Genomic DNA, 21,850 nt, shown 5'->3' with positions numbered 1-21,850 from the left:
ACTGTTACTTGGTGCATATACGTGATAATTGTTGCACATCTTCTGCTCTTGTCGTCATACGCTACGTTTGTACGTCATTTATATCTAGCTATTTAGAGCTATTTTCGTTATTGGTTTTCACTCCCTTGATTCAGTATCTAGGTTTAGATTGTTTTATCTCTTACTATTACTAGTCGACTGCCAGCACTAGTTAGGAGTTTGAGCAATTATTCAGCTTGCATTACTTTTTGCTTAATTGTCCCACATATTGTGAGTTGAGGAAACCTTCAGCAAGCTCCACTTCCTATATTGTACCCTGTTCGGTCACTTGGTAATCGCTATATCAATCTTTTGATAACTTTTGACATCGCTAACGGCCGACAACCACTGCAGCACGGTAACAATTGGTAAGAGCTTGGTAATTGCTCGAGAGTTGAGAGACATTTTCCACCGCCTCACCATAGTTATTGTAGGAGCAATATACTTGTGATTTTGTTCTTGTTTCATCCTAACCATGGCAGGTGACGAAGACAACATGAAAGCCACGGTCGCACGCCTTGAGGAGGATGTGCATGCATACACCGAGCGGTTCACATCGTTCGAGGGCGCACTTGATAAGCGTCTCAAGTCGATCGAGGATAGCAACGAGACGTTCAATCAAACACTTGCATCTATTATGAAACGTCTCGATGCCCAGGATGCCCGTCTGGGTGGCACCTGCACTCCCGCTCTACGTCTTCCAGCCACCAGCACAGGTCTACAACGAGCTTGTCGGGGGCCCCCAGGAGACCCGAGGCACCCTCTTTGATACACCGATGCCGTCGACCAGCCCCGTCCTCGCAACGCCAACTCGATAGCCGACGACATCCAAGATGACAACTATGATGGTGATTCTGAGGATCCTGATGCAGTTAATGATAACAATGATCGTGATCATCGTCGACTACGCAATAATCAACAAGGTATGGGACGACACCGGCGTCCTCAGGTATATGGCCATGACGATTCTTTGGGTAGAATTAAATTTGTCATGCCTCCTCTTGATGGGAAATATGATCCAGATGTTTATCTTGACTGGGAATTACTAGTTGATCAAAAATTTGCTTGCCATGATTTTCCTGATGATAAAAGAGTTAGGGCTGCAACTAGTGAGTTTAGTGATTTTGCTTCTGTTTGGTGGAGACAACATTGTCGTAAACATCCTAATAATATTCCCACCACTTGCGAAGCTTTGAAATTAGTAATGCGTCACCGTTTTGTTCCTGGATATTATGAACGTGACTTGCTAAATAAACTACAACGGTTGAACCAAGGATCTAAATCTGTGGAAGACTATTATCAAGAATTGCAAAAGGGCATGTTACGTTGTGGTTTAGTTGAGACCGAGGAAGCCTCTATGGCTAGGTTCTTGGGTGGATTGAATAGAGAAATTTATGACATACTTGCTTATAAGGATTATCATTCAATGACCTGTTTATTCCATCTTGCTATACATGCTGAACATGAAGTGCAGGGTCGCTCAAGAATACGTTCTCATTTTTCTACAGGTCGTACTTCCACATGGGCGCCGCACACCCCTGCTGCCCCGTCTACTCGCACCTCTACAACAGCACCTGCAACCTCTCGACCGGGGTCTTCTTCATCAACTTCAGCATCACACACTTCGGCACCACTGAAAACTACACAAATTCCAACAAAAAGTTCGTCGTCATCGTCCGCTTCCTCCAAAAGAACAAAGGATATCCAGTGCCACACTTGCAAGGGATTTGGCCATGTCATGAAGGAGTGTCCTAATAAGTGTGTATTGATCATTCGTGAAGACGGTGAGTACGACTCCGCTAGTGATTTTGATGAAGACACATATGCCTTGCTTGCTGCACATGAAGACGATGACACAAGACCGAAGCAAGAGGAAGAACATGTGACCGCTGATGACGCCGATAAGTACATGAGTCTTATATCACATCGTGTACTTAGTGCTCAGATTGTCAAAGCAAAGAAGGATCAACGTCACAACCTCTTCCACATCAAAGGAGTCATCAAGGAGCGTTCCGTTCGCATAATCATTGATGGAGGGAGTTGTAACAATTTAGCAAGCATTGACATGGTGGAGAAGCTCTCCCTACCTTCGCGACAACATCCACAACCTTACTACATTCAATGGTTTAATAATGGTGGAAAGGTAAAGGTAACACGCATGGTGAGAGTTCCTTTTTCTTTAGGTTCATACCATGATACTATTGATTGCGATATTGTGCCTATGCAAGCTTGTTCTATGTTACTAGGAAGGCCATGGCAGTATGATAAACAATGTTTACATGATGGTAGAACTAATCAGTACACTCTCACACATAAAGGAAAGAAAATCATTCTACACCCTATGTCTCCTGAGCAAATTTTAAAAGATGATCTTGCTAGGGCTAGTAGAAACACAAATACTGACCGTACTAAATCTGAAAATCAGAAAGTTGTTGATGAGTTAGAACAATTTAATAAGATGCACAAATCTGATCCTAGCACATCTAAAGAAATTAAATTGAAAGGTGCTTCTTTCTTAGCTACACGTGCTGAAATTTTTGAGTTAGATGCTCATACTGATGAATGTTACGCTCTTATTTGCCAAGAAGTTTTGTTTTCATTTGAGGATATGCCTTCTTCTTTGCCTCCTGTTGTCGCTAACCTTTTGCAGGAGTATCATGATGTTTTCCCAAAGGAAGTACCACCGGGGCTGCCACCTATGAGAGGAATTGAACATCAAATTGACTTGATACCTGGCGCCTCATTACCCAACCGTGCGCCGTACCGGACTAATCCTGAGGAGACTAAGGAGATTCAGCGACAAGTTCAAGAACTACTCGAAAAAGGTTACATTCGGGAATCCCTTAGTCCATGTGCTGTACCAATTTTACTTGTTCCTAAAAAAGACGGTACTTCACGTATGTGTGTTTATTGTAGAGCCATCAATAATATAACAATTCGATATCGTCATCCTATTCCTAGATTAGATGACATGCTTGATGAACTCAATGGCTCAGTTGTGTTTTCTAAAGTGGACTTGCGTAGTGGCTACCATCAAATTCGTATGAAACTAGGTGATGAATGGAAAACTGCTTTCAAAACTAAATTTGGTTTATATGAGTGGTTAGTTATGCCTTTTGGATTGACTAATGCACCTAGTACTTTCATGAGACTAATGAATGAAGTATTGCGAGCTTTCATTGGACGATTTGTGGTAGTATACTTTGATGATATTCTAATTTATAGTAAGTCACTAGAGGAACACTTGGACCATTTGTGTGCTGTTTTTTCTGCTCTATGTGATGCATGTTTATTTGGTAACATCGAGAAGTGCACTTTTTGCACGGATCGAGTCACTTTTCTTGGCTATGTTGTGACAGCACAGGGAATTGAAGTTGATAAAGCCAAGGTTGAAGCGATCCAGAGTTGGCCGACCCCTAACTCGGTCACACAGGTACGAAGTTTTCTCGGACTTGCTGGGTTCTACCGCCGGTTCATGAAGGATTTTAGTACCATCGCAGCCCGCTCAACGAGCTCACAAAGAAAAATGTGCCATTTGTTTGGAGCGACGCACAAGAGGAAGCCTTCACTACTCTTAAAGATAAGCTTACACATGCCCCTTTGCTGCAATTACCTGATTTTAATAAGATGTTTGAATTAGAATGTGATGCTAGCGGCATTGGTTTAGGCGGTGTTTTATTGCAAGAAGGCAAACCGGTAGCATATTTTAGTGAAAAACTCAGTGGGCCTAGTTTTAATTATTCAACATATGATAAAGAACTTTATGCACTAGTTCGGACTTTGGAGACATGGCAACATTATTTATGGCCTAAGGAGTTTGTCATACATTCTGATCATGAATCACTCAAGCATATTAGAAGTCAAAGCAAACTGAACCGTAGACATGGAAAATGGTTTGAATTTATTGAGTCTTTCCTTATGTTATTAAGCACAAGAAAGGGAAGGAGAATGTTATTGCCGATGCATTGTCTAGGCGCTATACCATGTTATCACAACTTGACTTCAAAACTTTCGGACTTGAAACTATAAAAGAGCAATATGCTAATGATGTCGATTTTAAAGATATTTTGCTCAATTGCAGAGAGGGTAGAACTTGGAACAAGTTCGTCGTTAATGACGGATTTGCTTTTCATGCTAATAAGCTATGCATCCCAGATAGCTATGTTCGTCTTTTGTTGTTACAGGAGGCACATGGCGGAGGACTTATGGGACATTTCGGTGTTAAAAAGACAGAAGACATCCTTGCTGGTCATTTCTTCTGGCCAAAAATGAGACGGGATGTGGAGAGATATGTTGCACGCTGCACGACATGCCAAAAAGCTAAGTCACGACTAAACCCACATGGTTTATATATGCCTCTTCCTGTTCCTAGCACTCCTTGGGAAGATATATCTATGGACTTTGTATTAGGACTGCCTAGAACATGACGGGGAAGGGATAGTATATTTGTTGTTGTCGATAGATTCTCTAAGATGGCACATTTTACACCTTGTCATAAAAGTGACGATGCTACTCACATTGCTGATTTGTTCTTTCACGAAGTAGTTCGTTTGCATGGTGTTCCAAATACAATTGTTTCTGATCGTGACACAAAATTTCTTAGCCACTTCTGGAGGGTGTTGTGGACAAAATTGGGGACTAAGCTTTTATGTAGTACTACATGTCATCCTCAAACAGATGGTCAAACTGAAGTGGTTAATCGAACATTGTCTACTATGCTTAGGGCTGTTTTGAAAAAAACTTAAAAATGTGGGAAGAATGTTTACCTCGTGTAGAGTTTGCTTATAATCGTTCAGTTCATTCTACCACAAAGTTATGCCCTTTTGAGATTGTTTATGGATTTATACCTCGTGCACCAATTGATTTATTACCTATTCCATCTTCGGAGAAGGTAAACCTTGATGCTAAAGACGCTGCTGAATTAGTATTGAAAATGCATGAGACGACTAAGAAAAATATTGAACGCATGAATGCCAAGTATAAACTTGCTGGTAGTCAGGGTAGGAAAAGTATTGTGTTTGAACCAGGTGATTTAGTATGGTTACATTTGCGAAAAGACCGCTTCCCTGATTTACGAAAGTCAAAGTTAATGCCTCGTGCAGATGGACCTTTTAAGGTGATAGAAAAAAATTAATGAGAATGCGTATAAGCTTGATTTGCCTGCAAAATTTCGGGTTAGTCCCACATTTAATGATGCAGAATTAAAGCCTTATTTGGGTGAGGACAAAGAAATACCATCGAGGATGATTTCGATTCAAGAAGGGGGGATGATCAGGACATCTCTGCCGCAGTTACACCTTTCGCCACTCCTACATCAGTTATGCCATCCGGACCTATAACTAGAGCACGCGCGAGAAGAATAAATGGCCAGGTACTATCGTTCCATTATAAATATGATTTGGCTAATGAGGATATAATATTATGCTCATATTCGGATTTACTTGTACTTTGGAATAAAGGAGAGATAAAAGATGAAGACAGTGTGCATTCAGATCAAATGGAGCAACATTCTTGCATGCATGTCACGTCCCATCCATGTACATGCATGAAGTGCACCAAGGGACTTGGATTAACGGGCCAACATCACCACGTGGGTGGGCCTCTGGCTTTCGGCCACGCCACCAGGTGCTTGGCGCAACTTCCAGGAAGGCCAGCTACGTACGACGCGCAGTCCGATTCGTGGACAACACATACCACCTTCGACCGGAAGCAGTAGCGAAACGTTTCGACCGCATCATTGCCTTTTAATAAATAGCTAGTCTAGGTTAGGGTTTAGACTCGGGTTTTATTGTATTGTCTAGCCGTCGCTACAATTTCGCATCTACAAGACGTGTAGGACTACCGCCTTGTCAGATCCACAGTGGAACCCCAACTTTTGATCTAGTTCATGTGCTTAATTTTTCATCCGCAATTTCAGATTGCAATTCACCTTTGTTCTTGCCGGTTCTTCGGTTTCTTGCAGGAACTCGAACCTCGTTGTTCAGGTTGATCGTGCCTACGGCAAGGTCAATAACCATCGGAGATTGGTTTAGCGATTGTCGAGGCGTATCGTCGGGTACGGTATAGCCGAATCGTCAAGGTCAAAATCCACCAAATCGATAATTATCCCCACTCTCATCGATAGATCGGGCCACCATCACATCATACTTACGAGCTCACCTCCAAGGTCGTTGATAAGCTCATTCATGGACTCGCTGTTCCAAGTACGTCGAGGCATGCCGTGGAAGGTAAGCTTTGTAAAAACTTAGGCTCAGAGGGCACCGAGCCCCATCCTGGGTGCCACCGATCAAAGGTCACCAGCGCGCCATCGCAGAACAAACGCCGGGAAGATTCGAACACACGACTGCAGTCAAAAGTTGTCCGGAACCTGACGAAGAAATCAGCCGGTGGCGGATAGACTTCACCGAGCAAGTCACTTATTTGGATGCCGTGCGCAGTGCCAAGAGCTTTGACAGGGTCGTCCGGCGAGACGGGAGGCCGGTCGCCGTTGATGGTTACCATCAGCACTTTGCCGGCAAACTGGTCATCAAGCGCCGCAATGCCACTGTTGAGCGACAGCATGCAGCGACCGAAGGCAGGACGGACCTCAGGATCTCCGGCTCGGAGATCCACGTTGACCGGCGACATGATAGTGCGCTTGAGTACAGGGAGTACAGGAAGGGGATTTGGGGGAACTGGAGTAGGAATCGAGATTCCAGAGGTGGGGGAGGGGCGGGAGATTGGGGATGAAAAGGTAGCATGAATTTCGAACACGCGCCAATATGCTCTCGGCGTGCAAGCGCACGAAAACACCGGTGGCGCCCACATGTTGGTCTAAGAGTCCTTATTCTTTCTTTTTTGGAGAGGCCCGGCCTTTTTTTGAGTATCTTTTGAGAGCCCGACTTGAGAGTCATAATTGACCTATTTGGCATTGCGTTACTACTCGGCCCATATTCAACGACACCTCACTGGCCCAAACAAGTGTACATCATCGAAAAGACACTGAGCTCAAATTATACAACTCAAAAAAGGGAGATATACTCTGAACATTGGAGAATGGTGATGCCCTCATTTAGCCCACCAGTAGTTCGAGACAATAAACAGTTCGAAACAACGATATATACAACATTCAAACACTGACTAGTGACTACTACTGACATAAACAGCAAGACATGATAGTTCATAAGAAGTCTTGCTACACCACCAAAACACACCCATCTGCAGCGCTCAGACTCTCATGATCCAGATGAGAATGACATTCTAAACAGAGGCAACTATTACATAGTAAGAGTGACATAGACGAGGATGATCCAAATGACAAGGAATATGCATAACAAAAGAAAGACTACCCATCCAAAACTAGCAGCAAAGGCAACAAAATCATTCGAAGAGATGATCCAACACCATCATAATTTGCAACCCCGCTTCAGCGACCAGTGATCCGGAGACACCAGTATTCCACCCTTTCGATGCAACAGCCCAATTACCTATCACCCTGAAGGCTTGAACCACATCACTGCCTGTCGTAATTGAGACATCCAAGGATCAAAGTTAACCCGGATACCTTTGTCATGCTCACCTTCTTTTGGGTGCAGGCTATATCATTGACAATCAGGGGAGTTTGCTCCCGAACTCCTAGGGCTCGCCGTGTAGACACAGTTTTCCATAGCAAACAGAGCCTCTCTGCCATCAAGGTCCTTGCCAACGGTGATCTCCTGGTTAATCGGATAATTGAGTCTGAGAAACAAAGAGTGTGAACCAAGGCTGTTTATCTGCCTCCAACTAAAATATCCTGAAGGCCCCAACAAGCTGGTATCCTGCTCATAGACGTAACAGCCACTGTCCGGATACTGGCGTATTTCACGGTGCTTGTATACAGTTGGGTTTTTTCCATATAACTTTTCCGGCTCATGTGTCCGAATGATCATCAGTCTTTTGCCGTCGTCTGATCGAGCGAGGACCAGTTGTGCTTCCCTATTTTTAGCAAAGGTGGCGTGATTACAAAGGGCAATAACTGTAGGGGCACTGCATCATATCAAAAAGAACAAGCATTGTTAATGTCAGATCAGCATTGTTCAAAGTATGAGTAGGATAATACAAGAAACATCATTGATATGTCCCTGTTGAAACTGGGAGGAAAATACAGGGAAATGTATACTGGGTTTGAAAATATAGAAGTGCCATGCATGGTTATACTCATGTTATCTTGCAATCGATTCTTCACAGGACACTACCATGTCATGCATGTTATGTAATCATGTTCTGTCCTCACAAACAAATTCTTCAAGGTAACTAACAGACCATGCATTGTTATATACTCGTGTTCTGTGGGTAAAATTTTTGTGAGGATATTATTCTAGCCATTGATTGCTGAAGGGCGAATATAGGTATGTACACATGATAAGCATTACAGGATTTCACTACTTCCAAATATAGAGTTCTCCATATGCACATTTACTTCCCTAATGTATGTTTAGATGAAACCAAGAGTGTGGTGCATGTTTCTACATCATGAAAATGAGGAAAGTAACATGGCCATCGATACACACTCATATTTAGTAGTAGTATATAGATTACTGTAAAATAAGGAGAATATCCATATATCCTAACCGTTTGATTATTCAGGGGTACAAATTGGCTGTAATGACATGGTCACAATCGCATGAATTAACTCATTCCAAATATAGCTGATTTACGGCATCTCTAATACATTGCCATAGTTCTACTCAAATTCTGCTCAAACAGGGATATGCCAATCATCACAAAAAGTTCAAACAGTGTCATGGCGTCATCATTAACATGCGACGGAAACAACTTACATGCGCCGTCCCAGCAATACGTGGTGCTATATGCTCTGTTGATCGCGTAGATGATGTCATTGTGTTCAATAGCATCACAGAAGTGTGTATCAGCTTTGACGATGATCCACTGCGAGCTGAGTTGTCTCCATCTAAAGAAGGCACCGGCGTAAAGATAGGCGAGTCCGCGGTCGAACAAGGCAATTAGCTTGAAGTCTGCGTAATTCGCATGTCGTGTGGGCACTTGGCAGATTACAATCTTCTGCAAAACAAGGTCCGTCGAACTGACGTGGTAATCTAGATGACTTGGACCGCGATGGTAAAACTCTATATAATCCAACGGAGGAAGGATACTCTCATGGGAGGTCTGGAAGTTCACGAGCACCAACTTTTTACCATCTTCTCTGAAGGCAGCCATCTAGTGGGAGTTCATGCCGACCCAGTACATACCTGCCAAGAAGTTTTGGGTGATGGTGATCAGATCGAAGTCGAGGGAAATGATGTACGGCGACCCACTACATACCTGGAAAGAAGTTTCGGCTAATGGAGATCGGATTGAAGTCGAGGGGCATCATGTACGCCTCCGTATCATGGTGAGCCAATCTCGCAAGACCAGATAGCAGCAAGCAGGTTGTCTTGAAAAGCTTAGGCCTCGCTTCGGTGATGGCCGTGTGCATGTCCCTCGAGCATGCAGCCAGCCGCAGGGCGCTCAACATATCCATACACGAACAACAGAGGTCGAGGATGTCACTGGGGAGGTTGCTCCAATCGCGGCTCATATGGATGTTGCGCGGTTCGCGTTCGGCCATGGTGGAGTTTGGAAGGTGGGAGTTTTTGGGGGCTTGATTTACGGGGGAGAAGGCTGTCGGTGCTGGAGCGACTAGCGAGGGAATAGTGGTACTAGGGGAGGCGAGCGAGACGACGGTACACGGGGGCACAGTGAGATGGAGACGGAGACAGAGATGGAGATGGAGATGGAGTGGTGCAATGGGAGGGGAGAGGGAGACGAGGCGAGGCATGCTAATGTGGGTGTGGCTGACTTTGGTAACCCGAACACGCCGCCTGGACTAGTGTCAGGCGTAGGGTGTTGTCACTTCACTGTGAGGACCGGATGAATAGTATTTTGACCATCAAGTGTACCACAGTTGTACTACTACTACTACTACTACTACTACTACTACTACTACTACTAGTAGTAGTAGGAACATGAGTACTCCAGTATTGTATAGCGGAAATAGGTCTCCCGTGCTAGCATGCCTGTTCACTTCATCCTCCAGGTATCATCCATATTGCGAGCAGAACCAAATTCTCGTGCATGTGGAAGCGCGAAGATGGGCCTTTGATGAGGATAACCGTGTACTCCCTCCGTCTAGGTGAGCGCGACCTAGGTGGCTATAGATTGGACGAGAAAGAGCACCGGGACGAGCAAAACTTCCAACCACGACACTGTTACAAATGGAAGCAAATTCAGCAATTAATACGTAGTTATAAGGATGCCTTTTCAGCTCTCCAAGCAGGCCCAATCAACGCCCTACCGCGATGCATGCAGTGGTCGTTCTGGTGCATCGAGGACGGCATGCAGATCGTTCCACACTTGAGAAGAGGAAAAATGGAAAGGTAGAACGCGGCAGCAGACGAAGAGAACGTTGGTAACGAGGCTGGGAGGGGATCGAGCAGGAAGTTAATGTTCCACGCCTAAAGGTTTTGGGAAAACCTGATTTTCATAAGGTGACTTTACTCACCTAGACGGAGGGAGTATTCCTTAACCAGAGAATGTTGTGTCTCCCACGCACGCACCAATATCCATCTGAACCAGCTACTCCCTCCGTCTAGGTGTGTAAGTCATCTTGTGAAAACCAAAAAATCCCAAAACACTTAGGCGCGGTGCATTAACTTCTACCTCGTTTCTTGTTTCTTGACATATCAACTAATAAGAGATTCGGGGTGTGCATGCTTTTAATGACTTGAGACTACCAAACACGACATGCAGTGGTCAGTTCATTGCATGCAATGCTATTAATTAGCAAATAAACATTAAGTTCTCTCATTTTCCCCTCCTTCTTGGTCACGGTGCACAACCTAAGATGACTTACTCACCTAGACGGAGGAAGTACGACACATTTTTTTATCTGTTTGCATAGGTCCCACCTATCAAGAAGGATGGGCACATACACGAACAGGTACGACTCCTCAGTCTACCCACATAGCCTTTTCGTTTAGACTACCTAGCCGTCTAATCAACTGCCTGCACGCCACTTCTCCCATTTACTTCTCCATCGGGAACCGATTTTCCTAGGCTTCTTCACCTCCCCTTCGTCTTCATTTGCATCCAAACCCCACTATGTTCACATCCTCTTTAAATAACAATCTACTACTTCAGTTAGACTAGCCATCTAATCCTAATTCTCCAAACCATAGCCCTCCGTTCCAGCGGTTCCAAATGGCGAAAGAGATCGAGATGCAGGTTTTTAGCGTCCAACATGTCCTCATCGAAGGCTCGTTGAGCACAGTTGCCACCGTCACCGTCCACCCAAGGGTTGTTCGGCAGTGGATCAACAATGTATCCAACTCCCTCGAAAAGGTAGAACCGAGGGTCATCGGTCTCGACGCAGAGTACATGGAGTGTGCCACTGGGAAGATCCAACGCGCCGCCATCCTTCAGCTGTGCCTCGAAGATGATGTTTTGGTGTACCACGTCATACACGTGCCCTCCATACCAGGTGAGCTTCACGATTTCTTGTCTCGGGAGGACATATACTTCTGTGGGGCAGCCATCGAAGGGGACAAACAGAAGCTGGAGCCGTACAACCTTGATTTGAAAAGCATCGCTGACCTACAAACCAGAATCAAAATTCCTGTAGAAAATTGTGATAAACAGACACCATCCCTATTCGACGTAGCAAATTTTGTGCTCAGTACAAATCTTCAGAAGGGTGACGAGACGGTGGCATTAAGGTTGTCTGGATAGGAGAATTATCCCTTGACGGACGAGCAGATAAAATATGCTGCCCTCGATGCCCGTGTGAGTTTCGAGATAGCTGCAAGGTCCAAAGAGCTGGTTCCGAAGCTGTCTCCCACAGAAAATGAGAAGAAGAAGAAGAAGAAGAAGAAGAAGAAGAAGAAGAAGAAGAGGAGGAGGAGGAAGAAGAAGAAGAAGAAGAAGAAGAAGAAGAAGAAGAAAAAGAAGAAGAAAAGGTTGCACCAGCAGGAGGGCATTATGGATGGATGAACTATTTCCTCTCTTGTAAAAAAAGTATTCCCTCTCGGTGTATATTGATATAGATGGACTATTTCGATGGTGTGCATGTCTTTGGAACAAAGTAGTAGCGTGGGTCCACTTGACTATAAGGAACTATTTATCTGCATAGCTTTCTCTACTACTCCTTCCAGTGATCGGTATGCAATGCATGTGTCCGTAGACATGACAACTTGTCCATGGAAGTTCAACTACGGCGACCATCACGTTTCATCCACTGCCACTCGCGATTCCCACGACGCCGCTCCAACCCACGGCACCACGTCCCCTGACGTGCGCCTCACCCCTCTCGGCCGCACGGCCCCTCTGCCTTTGTTTGCATGACATGTGGGCCAACTAAAATGCGACGAGCATCAAGTTTCTACCACAGCCACATGCGATTCCCACGACGCCGCTCGAACCCATCACATCACACGTCCCCCGACCTGCGGCTCACCCCTCTCGACTCCACTGCCCCTCTGCCTTCGGGAGGATTACATGTGGACCAGTCACCTATCGGGTCCACATGTTATTGACTCAAAGGCAGGTGTAGTAAGGCGCTGAAGCTCAGTCCCGAGGGCCCTGAGAGGGAAATGTAACTCCTGCGCCAGGCCTTGTGGTGCGACCGCTGCACGAACTCGTGCCAAACTTGAGATTTGGTTCTTTACTATACATGCATGCAATGATTTAATGGACATTGTAATCTCAACATGTGATGGGGAGCTCTAAATTTGAATTTGAAACTTATAAAATGAAAAGATTCAAAACAAATAAACTGGGAGAGAGTGAGTATATCGTAGGATGTGTCCCATATGAAATAAGTCCCCTGGTTTGTCACCGCGAAGATGCGGTTAGAAAGGATCACAGCGTCTTCGTACTCGTACGGCAACAAATCGGCCGCAGACAGCATGGTCCCCCTTTGACCGCTGTGTGCAAGGTTCGTGCTATCTTATTCAATCTCACCGTGGTTCCATCGTACCAATTCATACAGTGGCCCGTTGCATGGTTGATCCCAATGTTGGACAAAGGTTCTACGGGAACGGTGTCATCATTGTAAATGTTGTGCATATTGATGTTGGTACCCTCCCGTACATATGCAAGCCAATCTCCACTCGCACCGAGCCTAACCTGTGAAATGGTGGGCAGGGGGAGAATTAGGAAATGGACATGGAAGTAGTCTTTAAAATGCATTTACTACGTGATCAAATTCATCTTACCTGCTCATCGGAGGAAATCCGAGTGCCCCTCAACGTCGCCATCTCAAGGGGCGTCAACTTGCAACTACGGCCACGCCATGCTGGAGAGACCCCCAAGGAAACATCCTCGTGCGTTCCATGGAACATCAAGATGCATTTGTATGAGTAGTTTATCTTGTGAGAGAAATGGATGAATGAGGGAAGGCCTCTAGAGATAGAGATAGACACTACTACTACCAATGTGCTGGCCCGTGCGTTGCAATGGATCCAAAGTAATAGAATAATACTTGTTCACGTGCTTGAAATATAAACACTCTAGTTTCGATATACATGTGTCAGCATACATGACAGCTTGTCCATGGAAGTTGAACCACGGCGACCATCACGTTTCTTGTTTCTACCACTGCCACACCCACACGCGATTCCCACGGTGCCGCTCCAACCCACGGAACGACGTCCCCTGACGTGGACATGGATCCTCTGACGTGGCTATCACTGCCTTACACTGCCTTTCCTTCGCTGACAGGTGGGACCCACGCTTGGGGGTCCCGCATGTCAGTGACAGAATGGTAGGATTGTTCGCGTCAGGGGATCTTCATCTCCCCAACGTGCGCCACATCCCTCTCGGCCCCACCGCTCCTCTGCCTTTGTGTGCATGACATGCAGGCCAGCTGAACTGCGGCGACCATGAACTTTCTACCTAAGCCACACCCGATTGGACGCGGTTTGCCTGCTCCGCTGCTGTGCTCCGATCCATACTCCCGCACCATCGAATTTTCATCCAGCGGCTGTGACACATTTCGTCCCGGGCATCAATCCTCGGCTGGAGTACTTCTGTACTACAGGTAGTACCCACCGATGTGGCCATCTACGCCTCGTAACGCCCCGACGCCAAGCTGTGGCACCCTCGCCACGGCCACACCACCACCGGCTGGTTCATCTCGAATGAGTGAGTCGTGAACCACGCCACCACCATGAGAATGACATGTGAGCCAGCCGCATTTAAGGTCCGCATGTCATTGACTCATAGGCCGGGCACTAAGCCACTGAAGTTCGGTCTCGTGGGCCCCGAGAGGGAAATGTAACTCCTGCGGCAGGCCTTGTGGTGCTCCCGCAATACGAGCTCCTTCCAAAACCGGAATTTGTTTCTTACTATTGCCAACTACTAGTAAGTTACACGTGCATTGCACGCATGAGATTCTGGTGGTTTGTGCATTATGCTTCTATATGTGGAGTTTTCTAGATTCTACATGTGCCAAAATCTGGTGGAATGTAGATCATATCCAACGCCCAGTAGTGCTCGGATTTGCCATCTTTGTACCATCGGATTGGCTTCATCCAATGACCAACTTTCAAAGTTATTCACACACTATAGAGGGGTATAGGTATAGATGTTTGGTTTGCAGCCTAAGGTTGCCACGCCTAAGCTTAGGCGTGCCATAATATCTTAGGCATGTGTTTGGTTCATTGCTACACTAGTGGCTTGCCACACTTTTCTAGCTACATGGTCCACATGTCATAGACTCAACTTCTTGCCAAATCTTGCCACACTTGTGGTGCCCATTTTGTTAGCCACATTTTTTGTGGCAGACACAGGGGTTGTTTGGTTTTAGGCCTAGAAATGCCACACTTTATCATACAATGTTGCCAAACTTGCCTAAGGTTAGGGGCTGTTTGGTTAGTAGGGCTGTTTGAATTGTGACTATCTTTGCCATATATTGCCACATGATTTTTGCCACACTTGCCACACTTGCCTTAGTTGAGTTGCTCAAATTGTTAGCCACACTTTGGCTTGCCTAAGGGAATCTTGCCACACTTTTCGTGTCTATGACATGTGGGGCTCACTACTCATAAAAAAATCATTGCCTTAGGTGTGGCTTGAACCAAACACCTGCCTAACTTGGTCAAATTTGCCTAAGGTTAGGTGTGGCAAAGTGTGGCAAGGTGTGGCTAGGAACCAAACAGCCACTAAGATTGCCAAAGATTGCCACACGTAAGGTTAGGCAAGTTTGACTAACTTAGGTGAGTGTTTGGTTCAAGCCACACCTTAGGCAAACCACACTAAGGCCCCACATGACATACACACAAAAAATGTGGCAAGATACCCTTAGGCTTGCCAACTTGTGGCTCTCATTTTTAAGAACTAATAACTTTGCCTAAGCTTAGTTGTGGCAAAGTTAGTCATGAATTAAGTTCAACCATGGAGTCTTCTAGATTATACATGTGGCAGAATCCGGTGAATGATATCCAACGACCAGTAGTGCTCGGATTTGCCATCTTTGTACCGTCGGATTGGCTTCATCCAACGACCAACTTTCAAAGTTTTTCACACACTATATTGGGGGTATAGATATAGATGTGCCGGTCCGTTGAAATGGATCCAAAGTATATCTATTTAGTGGAGTGCACTCTAATCACATTATCTATTTATTTTTCTCTAACCTTTTGTAGCCATGCAACCAAGCCACATAAGCTTCATGGGTGCCCTCCACATCATATTATTCATACTACGTTGACTGGAAAAAAGATAAATCACCCAAAACAAGATCTTCCCGTTTTTTGTTCCTACGATGTTGTGTCGTGCACGTACCTACTACTCCGTAGTTGTATAGTGGTAGTACTAGTTGTATAGTACAAACTTGGTACTAGTAGGAGTAGTACTAGCATGGAATGCTCCTACTCTATCAACGAGCCCCATCTGACACCAAATTTCTTGGCTTCCGTGCTACCGCTAGATCTTCCCCTCGTTTCTGTTTTCCAACCCGGCGGCGGGCGGGGTGCGGTTTGCCAATAGTCGGTTTGCTCAACGGCGGTCCCACATGAAAGTGAAAATGCTACGCAACACGGCTTCCCTAAGCTATGTGTCGTGCCGGATGGGCCGTGGAGTACTCCCGATTCTCGGGCCTGTGGGGGTGCGACGCGAACGCGGCAGGCCTTTTCCTTTTACTAGCAATGTGCTCGTGCGTTGTGACGGATCCAAAGTAGTAGAATAGTAGTACTTGTTGACAAACTTGAAAGAAATCACTCTTGTTTTGATACACTCCTAATATATTACTCCCTCCGTTCCTAAATATTTGTCGTTTTAGAGATTTCAAATGGACTATCACATACAGATTATATAGACATATTTTGAAGTGTAGATTCACTCATTTTGCTCCGTATGTAGTCACTTATTGAAATCTCTAGAAAGACAAATATTTAGGAACGGAGGGAGTACTTTTCACTCAAAATATATTTCTCAGGCTGTTTTGATGAGTTGAGGGAGGGATGTGGTTGCTTTTAAGATAATAAGGGGTTTTCTGCAAATTGGAGCAGAGAAGTGGGCTATTGTTGCAAAAATGCGACAACCTACCTCACAGCCGTTAGATGTAGATCTAATGGTCAGAAACAACGGATGGCAGACACACCACCATCACCAACTGAGTCTTTTATAGGAGTAAGAGTAGAGAAACATGGATAAATTGTAACATTTGGTTCCGCTCCTTGGCACGATCGATAGATAAAAATAACGATTGGAAACGCTAGGGAGGGGCTATTTCCGCCAGATAAGTAGGGTACGTAGTAGCTAGGTTGGCGCATCATTGGTTTGGTCACACACGGTCCAACATGTTCTAGTGTTTCTAGCAAGATGCCCGTGTGTTGCACGAAGTTGATGGAAAAGGTAAGCGCAACTTATAAATTGATGGATGGAGTACTAGTTACAGTGATGCATATAATTAAGCAAAGGGATTGCACATGTCGGTATTGACTGGAACGAGAATGCAACAGCACAATAAGAAATAAGGCCACGATGATGCGATCGTAGTGGTGGTTACAGAAGGCAAGAAGAAAGATGCATCCATCAACGTACGACCTCCTCCTCCTCAACTTAGTGCGCCGGGCCACCGACTGGCGGCTAAGGAGCGGCTGCTTTTGTGGCGAGGTCGAGGTGCTTGTCAGCAAAGGCATCCAAGGCTTCCAGCCGATTGAGGAAGGCCAACGTCGTAGCGTCCTCACTGGCCTTGTAGATACCTATGTACACGATTTGCTCGTACACGTGGATGTGTAGGTCGACGAATTCTTGCAGGGCGAGGCGCCTCGCGGCGAGCGCGTCGTCCAGGTGGACATTCTTCGTGGCGTCGGCGGGCAGTCGCAGGGCCACCAGTGCTTGAAAGAGGTTCCGGCCATGGAGGCCGATTAGGGTGACAGGCAATGAGGAGCCTAGGCACGCGGGCTGGAGGAGTACGGCGATGTTGTCAACGAGCTTCGTGAGGACGGTGAACTTGTTGCTGGTGGCAACAATCATCTGGTCCAACTGAGAGTCGTAGTTGGCGTTGACGGCGGTCATCCACCAGCCGGTCTCCAACACCGTATGCAGACGATCCTCGGCGCCATGCCGCAGGCCGGCGTCGTGGACCATCTGGCACAGCCGATGGCCGCTCGCGCGCATCGCCGCCATGGGTCTGGAGTGAGCTCTTTTGCGCTTAGTGTAGGTACTTAGGCAAATGCTTAGGTGCGTACGATGTGGTAGATGCATTGGAATGGAGGGGCGCCTTTATATGAGGGCAAACTGCGTTGCATTCACATCGTGCAGCCTCTTTTCCCGGTCCTCCTCCCATTACTTCCCTCATGCATTAATTGAAGGAGGATGCATTGGTCATTCAACATTTCGGGAACCGCTACTCCCTCCCTCGTCTGCATTAAAGCCGTATCGGGAACTGCGCCGCCCACTGTCAAATCAAATACTCCCTCCGTCTAGGTGAGTAAGTCATCTTACGAAAACCAAATAGTAGTCCCAAAACACATAGGCGTGGTGCATTAACTCTCACGTTGTTTCTTTTTTTTGACATAAATAGAGGAATCAACCAATAAGAGATGTGGGGCTTGTATGCTTTTAATGACTTGAGACTATCAAACATGACATGCAGTGGTCAGTTCGTTGCACGCAATGATATTAATAATGCTTAGTACTATCATATATTAGTATCACGTAGTACTTTATTTATTCCCATGCATGACACATAGTAGCATAGCATTTATTATGATACGGTATCATGATATGATACTGAACTCTCTCTTTCTTCATTTAATTCTATGACACCTCATCAAAATTGCCTAGTTGGCATGCATGATACTCCCTCCGTTCCTAAATATAAGTCTTTTTAGACATTTCAAATGTACTACAACATACGGATGTATATAGACATAATTTATAATGTAGATTCACTCATCTTGCTCCGTATGTAGTCACTTGTTGAAATCTCTAGAAAGACTTATATTTAGGAACGGAGGAAGTACTAGCTATGATACTACCATTACAACTAGCCTTAGCAAATAAACATTAAGTTCTCTCGTTTTCCTCTCCACCTTGGTCACGGTGCACAATCTAACATGACTTATTCACCTAGATGGAGGGATTATACTGTACTATTTAAAAGTCGAGGGCGGGGCTTTCCCTGCGCGGTAGTCGGGCCAGTTCCGCCTAGTTGGTTCGACAGAGACGCGAGAAGATGAGGGAGTAGGCTAATGCAAACGTAGGGCTGTGTGATTTGACAGCGAGTTACTGCTGGACAGGTGGGGCCCCATGATTTGACTTGCCATTATCATTTTAACTGCGGCGCTACGACCGGTGTGAGTCTCCCGATTCCTGACCACCTCCATACAGGTGGCTCTCCCAATGCTCCACCATGTAGAGGCTGGCTCTTGCATGAGAGCCCACTTCTCCACTTTTTCTTTGCCTCTTTCCTCCACATATGCAAAAATGCCATGTAAAGCGAGCTTATAGCCCACTATTGTAGTACTTACTTGCTCCTATAGGTGCTAAGCTTGCCACATAGGCATAAAGTCTGATGTGGCAAGTTAATTAAGAAGAGAGAGACTAGTTTGGTGACCCAAGGAAGAAACGGTGCTAAGCGCGTGTACCTAGGTGAAAAGACAATTTTGAGTCTATAGCTAATTAAATGAAGCAAACTTAGCAACAAAAAACTAATAAGCACCTATGCATTGGGGACTTGATTGCTAAGCCATTTAATGCCCTTAGCACCTCATCTAAGCACCATTTCATTGGAAGAGGTCACTCCTTGGCAAATGCAATAAATACTACTCCCTCTGTCCCATAATATAAGAACGTTTTTGGCACTACACTAGTGTCAAAAACGTTCTTATATTATGGGACGGAGGGAGTACGAAGAAAGAGATAGAGAGAAGTAAAAAATATAAATACACTTATAGCTAACCTTGCTGTAGTATGAGTGACTAAGTGATGACTATGTATGACATGCCAACATCAGATAGCCTAATGCACCGTGTTAAATCTCCAAGGGCGCGACTGCGCGAGCGACGTGCCGGTCGTGGTAGGTGCGACCATGATACGGGCTGCTGGCAGCCCTTGGATCTGAGATCGAACGGTCGCATGCTAAGTTGCTGAACATTTGCAGAATAACCCTCCAGGATAGGATATTCACCCATAGGTCTTGAATCACGCCATGCAACTATTCAATCTCAGATCCAAGGGCTCTCGGAAGCCCGTATCATGGGAGAATGGAAAGCCACTACCCTGCCATTCGCATGCTGGCAGTTCGCTCCTACTCGTCCCCGCACGTCCTTTAATATTACGGCGGTTTGCTCCTAGTCGTCCCGTCCTTTCACATTACGACAGTTCCACTAATCCTAACCCTCCTCCCAAATCCATGGCGTCCCAAATCTCCATGATCGGCGGTGAGTACAAGGTTAGAACCATCACCGGCGATGAGTTCGACGTCATCTACACCCGTTCTTCCGCGACGGTGAAAGGATGCCTTGCTCGCTTCAGAGGCATGTTCGAAAACTCAGATGATGAGTGGGTCGCTAGGCTAGATGTTGAGTACACCATAGTCCTAGGATGAGAGAAGGATCTAAAGGAGGAAGAGAGGAAGAAGCCCGCCGTGATCCAGGTTTGCGTGCATAACTTATGCTTGGTCTACCATATATGCCATGCCGATGTTGAATGCCAGGATTTTAAGAACTTCCTCAAGAGCGACCTAGTCAAATTCGTTACTGTAGACTTTACGAACGACAAAAAAGTCCTGGGTCGGATAGGCCTCATTGTAGGCAACCCCTTCGACCGCCAGAAGAATCGGCTGCTGCCCTCCGATGGTCATCCTTCAATGCTGACCCTGGCAGGAGCCATGGTTCATCCTTCATACGGTAAACTGAAGAAACCTCATTACACGTTTCATCGTCATGCATGGCAGCGGAATGTACTAGATATAGACCACATCCACTACACTTCAATGAATTGCTACCTTTGTTTCAGTATCTACAAGGGTTGGATGAAGAGCAAGAGCCAAGTGTGCGGTTCAAGCAAAGAAGTATCGGCTAAGAGGAAGAGGGACAAGGACGAAGTCGAGGACATGGACGAGGACTCCGAGTAAAGTGGCAGTGTCGTTTCTCATGGTGGTTCTAATGCAGTGTCTACCGGATTAGTTGCATAGTTTAATTTCAGGCGTGCTTAGTTTAATTTGAGGGGTGTGTTGTGCTGAGCCCCCAGCAAAACTATGTTACACTACAAAGAAATACACTTCCGTGCTGATACGTGTTTGTCACAGTAGGTCGCGTTTTCTGTCATGCATGTACATCCATGACGATTTTATGATAGAATCAAGATAGCCATACCTGTGCTGTTGTAGAAGTGTTCCATGACATTACCAAAATTATCATCACGGAAGTGTCCACTTCCATGACGATAAATCACGCGTCATAGAAGTGCTTTCGTCAAGGGTGACCGACACGTGGCATCCACCGTAACGGACCCCGTTAACCGCCGTTAAGCTATCAGGTCCAGTTTTGGATCCGATAACCCGCTAACAGCCATGACCAATGCTGATTTTCCACGTGTAAAATTCTCATTGGCCGGCGGATACACGCGTCAGCTCCACGTTGGCACATGTGTCACTCATCCAATGGTCGAGATGGGCCTATGATAAATTGACACATGGACGGGCCCACAAGTGGCCCATAAAGTTTAAATGGGACGGCCCAACTGAAGGCGCATAAGATTTAGTGGGCCATAATGGGCCGGCCCAGCTAAAGGCCCACAAGATTTTGCAGACCATAATGGGCCGGCCCAGCTAAAGGCCCACAAGATTTAGCGGACCACAATGGGTCGGCCCAGCTAAAGGCCCACAAGATTTTGCAGACCATAATGGGCCGGCCCAGCTAAAGGCCCAACATTCTCTGTCAAATCAGCCCGTCAATGGCCTGTCCTAAACTTGTCATCATCGCGGCCCATGGTCACTTCTGGCCTGTTAATAGTCCGCTAAGTAATTGGGCCGAATTACGGCCCGGTGTATTTCCGGCCTGTTAAAGGTCCTGCTTCATTTGGGCCCATTTATCGGCCATCAAAACTTTCGGCCCATAAACGACCGTGAAGGATTTGGGTCATATTCGGCCATGTCTGACATTCGGCCTATTAGAGGCCCACTATAGATTTGGGCCACTTTCGGCGTGTTGTCATTTTCGGCCTGTTAACGCCGGACGAAAACCATGGGCCATATGTGGCCCAACGTCATATCGGGCCCATTAACGGCCCATATAAAAATGACGATAATCTAGCCCGACCGAAGTTCCGGCCTGTTAAAGGCCCGTGTATTAGGTCAGCGCATTTA

The 21,850-nt window shown here is 45.9% G+C and overlaps 1 protein-coding gene across 1 annotated transcript; it reads left to right on the top strand.

Moving 5' to 3' along the window:
- Positions 1-668: 668 nt before the first annotated feature.
- Positions 669-2,984, top strand: LOC141021629 (uncharacterized). Its single transcript, XM_073497473.1, has 4 exons — positions 669-734; positions 891-967; positions 1,681-2,843; positions 2,980-2,984. Exons 1-4 carry the CDS (start codon positions 669-671, stop codon positions 2,982-2,984), a joined length of 1,311 nt encoding a protein of 436 aa, XP_073353574.1.
- The last annotated feature ends 18,866 nt before the right edge of the window (positions 2,985-21,850 follow it).

Source organism: Aegilops tauschii, chromosome 4, assembly GCF_002575655.3.
Source record: "Aegilops tauschii subsp. strangulata cultivar AL8/78 chromosome 4, Aet v6.0, whole genome shotgun sequence".
Classification (NCBI taxonomy): Eukaryota; Viridiplantae; Streptophyta; class Magnoliopsida; order Poales; family Poaceae; genus Aegilops; species Aegilops tauschii.
This window is presented reverse-complemented; position numbering and strand designations above follow the sequence as displayed.

Excerpts from the sequence above, each read along its gene's own strand:
- LOC141021629 (XM_073497473.1), top strand. The coding sequence starts at position 669 with ATGCCCAGGATGCCCGTCTGGGTGGCACCTGCACTCCCGCTCTACGTC. Across the intron at positions 735-890 it reads TCTTCCAGCCACCAGCACAG|TTAATGATAACAATGATCGT; the intron begins GTCTACAACGAG and ends ATCCTGATGCAG. Across the intron at positions 968-1,680 it reads GACGACACCGGCGTCCTCAG|TTCGTCGTCATCGTCCGCTT; the intron begins GTATATGGCCAT and ends TCCAACAAAAAG.